The 12,027-nt window shown below is 35.6% G+C and overlaps 1 protein-coding gene across 1 annotated transcript in view; it reads left to right on the forward strand.

Annotated features, from left to right (window-relative positions):
- The window catches only part of LOC136853862 (uncharacterized), a 120,081-nt gene extending 108,319 nt beyond the window's left edge, over positions 1 to 11,762 (forward strand). The window contains exon 2 of the mRNA XM_067129786.1: positions 11,611 to 11,762. Within this exon, the coding sequence (XP_066985887.1) occupies positions 11,611 to 11,762 (152 nt within the window). The remainder of the gene's footprint in view (positions 1 to 11,610) is intronic.
- The last annotated feature ends 265 nt before the right edge of the window (positions 11,763 to 12,027 follow it).

Consider the following 12,027-nt stretch of genomic DNA (forward strand, 5'->3'; position numbering starts at 1 on the left):
ACTGCAGCTTTAAGGACTGCTCTCATGACGCACTTCCAAAGTCACTGGGGTTGAGTTCTTAGAGCCTTTACATGTAATCTTACAAACACGAATAAGCTTTACTACCCCCACAACAAGAATTATCAGTAAAATAGCTATTAAGACAATTAAAATTGTCGGCATAATATATTCCTGATACTCGAACATCACGGAATCGTCAATGTCTTCCAACGGTGGAACCGTCATTGGCACCTTGGTTGTAGGTACCTCCACTACCAAATGCTCGTTATGCGTATGACGCATAATTATCTTCTCGGAACTGTTGAATACAGCACGGCTAAGTACGAGAAATTCCGTAGACATCACACGGCATGCAGCATCAAACAGCTTGGACTCTTGAAGAACGAATGTCGTCGACTTGTTGCTCTGGCACATCATTGTAACTGCATACTCCTTGTAAAAACACAGCAGGAAGAGTACTGGTGGACTCAATGTGGTAATCTCGCAGGAACTGTCTAAAGTCACATTCTGTCGGAGTCTGTCTATGAACTAATGATAATTCACAACCACCCACAGACACAACTCGCAACTGGAAAATACTACTGTCACACACACACTTCTCTCTAACTAAAGCACAACTTGTCTTATAATCAACTCCCGAACCTTGATACTGATCTCCCAAAATGAACATGGTCTCTAATCTATCCCATGTCACTACTGAGTCTCCCAAAAACACTCGAAAAAGGTCTAATAACAAAAAGGTTTCATGTTACTGAACCAAACAAAACCACTAATGCAAAAGTAAACACTCACAATGTGAACTAATTCCAAGTTTGTATCTCAGAATAATCACAGTCAACTCACTATTAAGCACAACAACTCTACGGAACTCACTCACAAAAAAATTCTATCCAAACAGAAAAAAAAAATACTCGAGAATCTTATCCGAACACTAAAAGGTATCACATCTCGTAAAAGACATGAAAGTTCTACTCCGGTTAGCAAATATTTCGCAACACCTGACTAACTCTCAACAAAATAGCAATTGACGTAATGGCAATCGCTCCCACGATCTTAACAACTACAATTACTCACAATACAGCTCCCTTAATTTAAAAAAAAAAAGAAACTGGAAAAAAAATCCAAATACTCAAATACGATCTCCCAACCCGAAAAAAAAAGATCAGACTTGTTCGGTCCGATATACTAAGTACCTCCCCAAAAAAAAATCCTAAACAACACACACATTGCGTCAGATGATGAAACACATCATAACACAATAACACACTAACACACGGGTCAAATCTCGTATGAAACTAGCCCATGTCTCAACTTCTAAAATCATTCGAAAACAAATGATTAAGAACTTCAACATCTAAAATGAACAAGAGACAAAAAAAAAAAAAAAAAAATGTCATATATATACAAATATCAACCCACTTATCCCCCTAACTATATACAAACGTTCCATTACATCCCAACTTTCTTTAACTTCGAAATATGGGTCAATTTCGTCACTCCAGTGTTTACATCTTTAACTACAAATCTATTCCCTCTTTTTGATCTCTACAATCTCAAAAGGTCCGTGGAACTTCGGACTTAATTTATAATTCAGATCATTCCGAACATTCACTTTAACAAACACTCTATCACCCATCGAAAAAGCTACTCCCCTCGATTTCGCGTTACTTTTCTCTACCATTGCACGCGAACTAAGTTCAAGTTCTTTACTGATACGTGCAAATCTTTCTCTCGCTGTATTTATCAATGAAGTGACCGTAACATCACCCTGAACACACTCTGGTAACAAATCAAAAGGTCCTTTCAACTTGTATCCATACAAAGCTTCTGCTGGAGATATCTTAATTGTGTCATTCATCATAGTATTGATACTATATCGCACTTCATCCAAAGATCTGTCCCAATGTGTATCGGAACCTCCCACCGTCATGCGCAAAGCTTCGATTACTTTCCGATTCGCCCTCTCACACAACCCATTCGCTTCAGGTCTATACGGGATTATAGATACTTTCTTTATCCCCAACAAATTAGCAAGACCGTCTAAAGTCTTATTAATAAACTCCCTACCATTGTCTGTGATCAGACATTCAGGAACACCATATCGACAAATTATCCCCTTAAAAAACGCTATAGCAACTTCCTCAGCTGATTTGTATTTCAGTGGGAAAATCTCGACAAAGCGAGTCAACTCATCAACAACTACTAATAAATGTCTATAACCATAAGCGGACTCTGAGAAGTTACCCAGAATATCCATATGCACTCTCTGAAACGGCCTATGTGGTATGGGATATGAACCCAAACGACACGACACTGTCGTCGCTGGCTTATTCGCATTGCAAATAGCGCACTTCTTCACAAAGGCTTCTACTGCGGAAAACATATTTTTCCAAAAGAACTTTGACCTGACGTTTTCATACGTCTTGTCTACACCAAATGAGGAGAACCAAATTTACAATGTACAATGTCTAGAACTTGTGGTACTAGACTCTCTGGCACGATGATTTGTGTAATCTCACCCATGCTTCGAGTACTTCATAAGTTATACTTAACTTTTCTCACCAATAAATTATTCTCCAACTCTAGACCAGAAAAAGGCAACTTATACCCTTTCTTCGGTGAAACTCCCTTAAGAAATGCCTTAGCATCTGACAACAATTTATCTTCATCTTGCTTTTGTTCCAGCAAGCCTATGTCCCAAGTGACATTTTCACCCGTAATATAACACACTGCGTTACTTTCTCACTATCACGAATAACAATCTCTCCCGAGACTGCCGACTCACTATTTCTCCCGAAGTATGCACTGTAGGAACGTGTATGTCCTCTACATGCGATCTCTCAGAACTACTAATATCAGAGACATTAGACACCAAATATTTACTCTCTTCTCCCACACAGGATTCGGTGTGTATTTCCTCATCCTCGACCGGAAAATATCTGCTCAATGCATCTGCAACTACATTATGCTTACCTTCAATGTATTTGAGGTTTGCATCAAAATCTCTCAATGTTAGGAACCAACGTGCTCTCTTGGGCGACAAATTTGGCTTATTAAAAGCTCTAACAACGGTTGATGATCTGTAAAAATCTCAACTTTATTTCCCAACAACAACATCTTAAAATGAACAAGGCTAGAGACGACTGCGAAAGCCTCCTTGTCCACAACTGACATCAGCCTTTCGTTACTACCACGTGTTTTGAACTTTCTGCTATAAAAAGCAATTGGGTGTAATTTCCCCTCAAATTTCTGCATCAAACACGCACCTATACCTTCCTGACTCGCGTCAGTCACTAAGGTGAACGGTTGACTAAAATCTGGAAACTTCAAAACTGGTGGGTTCACCAAAGCGTTCTTAAGCTTCTCAAAAGCTAATTGTTGACTATCACCCCAAACAAACTTAACGTCTTCTCGTAACAAATCTGTCAATGGAGACGCTATTGTAGAAAAATTCCGCACAAAACGGCGAAAGAAACCCGACATACCTAGGAACGAACGAATCTGTTTCCTGGTTTTGGGAACTGGAAAATTCACAATGGCTTTAACTTTCTCATCATTCACTCTAACTCCCTCTTTAGAGATAACATGTCCTAAATAGACAATTTTTCTCTTCAGAAACTCACATTTGGCCAATTTGACCTTTAACCCAGCGAAACCGTAATCGCTTGAGGACTTCTTTTAACACCTTTAGATGTTCTTCAATTGTATCTGTGCATATGAGAATATCATCCATGTACACAAACACCGACTTTCCTAACAAGCCATGAAGTACTGTGTTAACCAGTCTAGTAAATGTTATTGGGGACCCTTGTAATCCAAAAGGCATCCTATTAAACTCGTAATGTCCCTTTGGTACCGAAAATGCTGTATATTTACGGCTACTCTCACAAAGGGGAACCTGTAAAAACCCTTGCATAAGATCTATAGATGAATATATATTCTTGCCACCGATCTCAACAAACAAATCAGGCAAACAAGCTACCGGATATCTATCTGGGCATGTTTTTTCATTCAATTTACGAAAATCTACACAAACTCTGATACTACCGTCTTTCTTAGGAACTGCAAGCAAAGGAAAATTAAACGGAGAATTGACGGTCTGATAATGCCTTCCGACTCCCACTTCTGAACTTCTTTTTCTACTTCTTCTCTGATCTTAAAAGGAATTCGATATGCTGGAATATATATGGGATTTGTACCCTTTTCTAGGCGGATTGAATGTTCTAAAACATCTGTAACTCCTAATTTATCTCCCTTCAAAGCAATGATATCTAGATATTCTTTCAACACTTTCTCTACTTTATCTGAATATTCAGGATAATCAACTTTAGCCAAATGTTCATGTAGAACCTGACTTCGGAACTGTTGCTCCTCGTTAGGAAACATATTCCCGTCTCCACAAAAACTCACTAATTTATGCTCTTCATTAAACTCTTCAAAATCAATTACATAAGTACCCTTGTGATATTTTTTCACTGAGTCTTGATAGCTAACTAATTCTACTGAAGTCACGCCTGCGACTGAAATTTCATTCACTGACACCGTACTCACAACGTCTTTGAATTTCTCGGTTCCTTCAACAACGCACACTTGAGAAGGAAACTTTTTCTCTTTCAGCGACACTTTAACTAATGTAGGAACTCGCGGTTGCAATTCAACATCTTCCAACAAAAATCCTTTGAAAGATCTTTGCGGAATATCTTCACTCTCTAATGACTGTGTTACACATGTCTCAGACTGTGTCTTAAGTTTCTCACAAGTTTTTTCCTGTGTATATATGGAACAAAACAACCTGACTCACCTATTGTAATCCCCTGAACTCCCGTAAGAATGTTGATGTTATGTCGCATACAAGAAGGGTGTCCTAGCAAAACCATTTCACCTAAGGCTAATCCTTCTATGACCAAAAATGATTCTACTATTGTCTTTCCGCCGATACAAAGCGTAAGAAATGACGAACCTAAAATATTCAGTTTCCTCGCTTGTACATCACACACTGTCTCACTAGAAGGGACTAATTTGCACTCTGGAAACCTCGAGTGAAAAAGGTCAGCATTTACTAAGTTAACTGAGCTACCAGAATCAATGAAAATAGAAATTTCATTGCCATTAGAGAATCCACGTACAATCGGCCTAGGTTCTAGTGACTCTAAGACCTGATTGCTCATTATCCTGTGTCCGTTTTCGAACTTATCTTGTGAAAATTCTGCTGTTCCTTTGTGTATCTAGAACTTGCATCATGTGGAATTCTCCTGTCATATCTAGAAAAACCTCCCCGTGACTTCCTGAATAATCTCTACTCTTTGTGGCTGGGCAAAATCTCCATCCATGATCTGAAGATTTGCAAACTGAACAATATCTCACTCTGCAATTTGATTTACTATGGCCTATTTTATCACAATTAAAACAACGTATCGTTGTGACTGATCTCTCTGGAATTTTCTTCGATTCTACTCGTGCACATGTCTTCGCTGTTGCATCATTTCCCGAATGCGAGCGACTATCATTATTCTGTGGTTTGGAAACCGCAGCTGACATCTTTTTGCACCTCCCTGTACAAAACTACTGTCCAGTGTCGGGCATTTTGCTAGATTTTTGTTAATCTGTGCAAACAAAAAGGATTCGTCTGTATCCTGATCAATTCTCTTATCAAAACTATCTACAATTACATCTGGGACCGACGTTAAAAGGCAAGCAAAGTGTAACAATCTTTCAAAATTATCTAAGGAGATATTATTTCCAGTTACCCATGGAGAACCTGTTATAGATTTCTTTAACTCAACTACTGCATCAAATAAATTCGCACTGTATGTGACTAGTGAATCATTGCCCTTCTTTATTTTGAGAAACTCTCAAAATTCCGAACTGCACATTCACGTTGAACTCCGCCATAAGTAGCTCGAGAAATTTCTGCAGTTCATTCCAAGTTTTACACCTTCTGAACCCGAAACTGCGTGCTCGTTTCCCAATATCTCCTTTATCTAAATCCAGAAATGATTTAGCCTCTGTTAAAGCTTCAGCGCCATTCGTAATTTTCTTGGAATTCAGATAATTGTTCACTGACTCAATGAAAGTTTCTATATTTTGGGTTGGCTTTCCGTCAACTAACCCTTTAAAATTTGTAATTCCCACGCTAATGTTCGTCACTTTATGCACCACAATTGATTGGGATGTGCTTGCTGCATCGTCCGGCATTTTGTGAGTAATCACACGCCCTGAGCGTAACAACATAAAAAGAGAAACCAAAAGAACACTAGAGAAAGGCAAAAGTTACCCCTCTAAAAGAAGAACAGAAAATGGAGTTCTGCGCAACTTACGACAATGGGGTACTTACCAATTTTGAAACAGAAAACGGAGTACCTATCTCTCAACAGAAAACAGAGCTGTGTGCAACCTGTGACGTCACCCACTCGAAGACGAAGCAAAAAAACACCAGCGTGATTTTTGTTGAATCATCACTTTGCGTAATTAACTCACAATCGCCACTATTCACACTTATTTGGGTATTTTGTTAACCCCAAAATTGCTCTAGAGATCATCCAGATCTATTTCACAACTCCCCACTCCCAGTACTCGAATAGAAACGGAAAAAAAGAAAGGTTCCCGTGATTTCACACGTAATCACGACCTACTCAGTCATTCAACACTGACCCGAAACTCGATCTCTTAAGCTCTTAGGTGAAGTCACGCCACGGCCCAGTCCTTGGGCATCAACGTTACCAATTAGTCTATTAGCAATCTCCTCTTTCGCCATCATTAAAGACATTAAAATCATGCTGCCACCATTTAAAATCAAAAGACACCGCTGCCGCCATTTAAATCAGACACCGCTGCCAACCATTAAATTCTAACACCGCTGCCAACCAATTATTCAAAACACTTTTTGAAAGTGTACGCTACGGCAACACTTACATCTATCTTTCTTCAGGAAAAAGACGTATAAGATTCTCTCTCTCTCACTTCATCTCTTTTTCTCTCCTCTCTCTCTCTCTCTCTCTCTCTCTCTCTCTCTCTCTCTCTCTCTGTGTATCGACTCTCTCTCTCTCATCATTTACCAAAGTTCACCCACCCTAATCGCACTCATTCTCACCAAATCAATTAAATGGACCATTTAAAGAAACACAATAGTTTCTACAAAAAATAGGTTTATTATTCAAATAACCCAACAAGAAATGAATAAAACAAAGCAAAGATTAAAATGCATAATAAATGAATTATCGAGTTAGATAACTAAACTCTGAACTGCAAAACACTTCTGATTAAAGAAGTCTCACTATGGCTAATAGCCTGAAAATATCCAAAAATCTCACATACTCCCAAATCAATAATTAAAAGTCATGTCAAAAAACAGTCTACCACATGTTATTGACATTGCAAACAGTCCACTCAAACTGTTATTCGACATCATGTCCACAGACATCTGTCGGAAGAATCAAACATGATAGAAAACTCCCAAAAATATATGAAATGCAAAACACAATAATGGAAAGTGTAAAATGCATAGCCAAGATATGGCAAACGTAACATGACAAAATAATAATATAAAAGAGGTATGAATATTCATATTAAATCTCCCACACCAGTTCAAAAGTTCATAATGATTAGAAAATCATGGTAAAAATCACAAGTTCAATTTTCTCCCATAAAAACAGAGATTTGAAACTCTACCTTATCTGCCGATTTTCAAAGCCTGGATCCTCTCCAAAGCTTACGACTGGACAACTGCAGTTCTATCATGTTAATGAACGATCAAACTCACTTTTAGGGCAGATTTTGGCATAATCTAGATCAAATTAACGCACGTACTCACGAATATACATAACACTTCGAAGATCACCTGACTGGCAATATTGCTGAGGAATCAAACTATTTGCTGAACACAAAGATTTTACATCAAGTCTCTCGACCTAGTTCCATCTGACTCCATAAATTTCTTTCATCACATCTTAAAGCATTGAAGCTATGAAATGCATATATGTGTCCTTTAAAATTGTAGCAGCCATATTTTCTGAAATATATATATATATATATATATATATGTATATATATATATATATATATATATATATATATATATATATATATATATATATATATATATTATATATATATATATATATATATATATATATATATATATATATATATATAATATATATATATATATATATATATATATATATATATATATATATATATATATATATATATATATATATATATATATATATATATATATAATATATATATAAATATATTATATATATATTATATATATGTATATATATATGACATATTATATGTATATATATATATATATATATATATATATATATATATATTTATATAATATATATATTTATATATTTATATAACTATTATAATATATATATATATATATATATATATATATATATATATATATAATATATATATATATATATATATATATATATATATATATATATATATATATATTATATTCTAGTTCACATAATGAGTGTGAACTTGAAAATGCAGAATAAACTATGAAATATTTGTTCAAAGTCCCGGTTTTCAGATACTCCGACGTGGACTTGGTGATATTCTCATATACTAAATTCCTCTCTGCTGTATTGAATATATATATGTGTGTAATGAAAAACTAGAAAGTGTAATGAAATTGGATAAAATAAAAATGAAAATTACTATGAACCATCACAACTATAATTCGTTTCACTTAAAATAAAAAATCATGTACAGGATCTGAAAACAAGCACAGACCGCGTTTTCTTTCCTACTTGAGCAGTCACGTCACCTCCTCATCCTGTATTGTTGAACTGAAATAAAAACCCGAAAATTCGTATCACACCACCTTTTGTATAATGTGAGTGAGTTTTGAGTTACAGCAGTTTGCCGTTTCCCAAGCCGAAGCTATTATTGGTTCATTGTATATGTCCGAACTGCTACAATGGTAGCTTGCACTTAGGGTAACTATCATTGCTTCAGTAACAAATGATGTTATTACCATAGCCCAGTTAGAAAAGATAAATTGTTGTTTATCATAGACACGGTAGTGGACAAAAGGTGGCGAACAGGAAGTCATGCATTTTTTGTGTAGTTCAGTTCTGTTCAGTGTAACCATAGAATAACCAAACCAAGTGAACGGTAAAATACTCAAAATTTCGTATAAGTGAATACAGCAGGACATATAAAATTTTGTATATATGAATTTACAGAAGGACCTTTTAGTATATAAACATATTGCAGGTTACAAAGGTAGGAAAATGTATTATATACAGTATATTTGTGTATGTTTGTGTATGATGAGAATATGATTGGGAGGGATTTGGAGTTATTCATATTTACAAAGCCTAGTTACTCAGGACTTGGTTAATTATGTACATTACATTTACATAATGCAATTACATTGTGTAACCACATTATTACATTAGTTTTACATTCTGTTTCTTGTTCTTACGGGTCTCATAAATTTATTGATTTCTTCTGAAGTATTTGGTTTGGGTGGGGGAGGATTATTATGGGAGTGACCTTGACCTTATGTTCTTTCCCTCAGCCGATTGGTGGGGAGGCCTTGCCCTAACTCCTTCCGTCTGAACGCTCAGCGTCGGCTTGGTTGTTATATATACTGTATACACAGCATTTGTTATTGTTAGATCCCGACATGTGTTGCATTTGTATTTTATTCTGGTGTTGTCTATCAGTTCTTGTAACGCTGGTTTCTTGTCGTGTTTGCCTGAGTTTTTCATATTTTCTCACTTCTACGTTCAGTCTTTTTTCAAAATTCTGCATAAGGAAAAACAATTTGGGTGTGGTCATAATCCACATTGGTATTCATCTCGTTAGGCGTAGATCCACCAGCTGTTGGCTTTCACCTCCCCAGAGCATCAACCTCATTGGTATAATTTTCTTCCTCGGCTTTTGTCGAGTATGTTTATTCAGAAGGCTGTAGTGATATGCAATAGTAAAATAGTAAAGAATTTATGGTGATTACAAGATCCATAGCTGAATATACATATGCAAATGTAATTATAACATGAGCTTTCGCATGTTTTCATACATACTTCTTCAAATATACAATGAAATATGAAAATAGTCTAGATTAATTAAGCAGAAGCGAAAAGCCAATCTTAAAATGAACATTCAGTAGTTATAGGGTAATTCAAAGGTTGATTTGCCTAACAAGTATAAAATTTTGTGACTATCAATTCCATATCCTCAACGATCTCCGGTCAGTATAATTTACATCATCGTGATTATCTTGTTGTTAAGTAGTTAGGGTAAGTCCTACTCGGTCAGCATCGGCGCCCTCTGCATCAAGATTGCGTTGCAGAATAGTCAACGCTTAGTCAACGACTCAAAAAAAGCAATCACAGGAATGTTTGTAGCCTTTATCAAAATTAAAATACATATATATTATTTATTATATTTATATTTATATATATATATATATATATATATATATATATATATATATATATATATATATATATATATATATATATATATATATATATAAATGTGAAATATAACTAATATTAAATCATCTTCATGACATGCATATACAACGTTCTCTTAGAATCATACCATGCTGCACTGTCTCCATTTTATGTTAAATGAAGTAATATATATATATATATATATATATATATATATATATATAAATATATATATATATATATATATATATATATATATATATATATATATATATATATATATATATATATATATATATATATAGTGATGATTTTCCTGATTCATTTTCTGATCTGTAGAGCACCTTAACAGGTCAGCAACGGAATTTTATACACTTGGCCTTGGCAATCTGACTTTACTGTCCAGGGAATCATAAAAAGAAAAGAAAAAGGGATGTTTCTTATGAGCTTAGGGCACTACTTCATGAGGGAATGTTATGTAAACACTGGGGTGATTAAAGTAATTGTATTTATAATAAAAGATCATAGAAATGGTAAGGTAACCAATATGGAGGCTTGCAAAGCCTGGAGGTCTTCCTACTGGAGACTCGAATGGTCGCAAGGCACAGCCCAAGAAGAGTCCACGGCAAATGGGTCCCTCTGCAAGGGAGATTTAAGGATTACGCGTCAGTAAGGGAAAAGTAGAAAAAACTCAGATGGATCGAGACTGCACTGAGGGCGATAAGATCTCGAGGAATGACACTGGGACACAAACACTTGGAATAACACTGGGAAATGGCACATTGGATACAGGGATGTATTGGCACTCAATAAACACTTGTAAGGGCAAAATGTTGCGACTGAAAAGCCTTCACTTGTACTTTACCGTGGGGAGGAAGCGGGTCTCTGGCGACGACTGATGACGGGCGATTGCACTCGTGGCACTCTACACTAGTTCGCTTGGGAAGTCCGTCCACGTGGTGCTTATCTCTGGCTAACTGCTAACTACCATTACTGACTGCCGACTGCCAAGATCTCCCTGTCCTGGCTCCTTTTAAGGCATCTGCCGAGGGTAGGGGCCCCGATTTCAGGCCCGTATACATGCAATAAGAGATGGAAGTACTGACAGGAAGGTGTTGTAGCGAGCGGGCAAGTGTGGAAGCACCTTTTGACTTGTAAACAAAATGTCCAGCGGATCGGCACACCCAAATTCCAGGTGGCATTATAAAGGTTGGTTTTGACCACAAGGATTTCCCCATTCCTAATCTGGGTCGCTATTCCCTGGACTCCTGCTGTTCTTCCTCACAGCCTATAGTTCTCTACGCTTTATGTGGCTATGGATAATTATAGTTCATAACCCATGAACTATTTATTTGTATGTATCTTCATTTCGATGTTTTCAACACAGATTGTTAATATATATATATATATATATATATTGTATATATTTATATACAATATATATATAAATATATATATATATATATATATATATATATATATATATATATATATATATATATATATATATATATATATATATATATATATATAATATATGTATATACTGGTACATATGTGTATTGTATATTATATATATATATATATA

This window comes from Macrobrachium rosenbergii, chromosome 28, assembly GCF_040412425.1.
Source record: "Macrobrachium rosenbergii isolate ZJJX-2024 chromosome 28, ASM4041242v1, whole genome shotgun sequence".
Lineage (NCBI taxonomy): Eukaryota > Metazoa > Arthropoda > Malacostraca > Decapoda > Palaemonidae > Macrobrachium > Macrobrachium rosenbergii.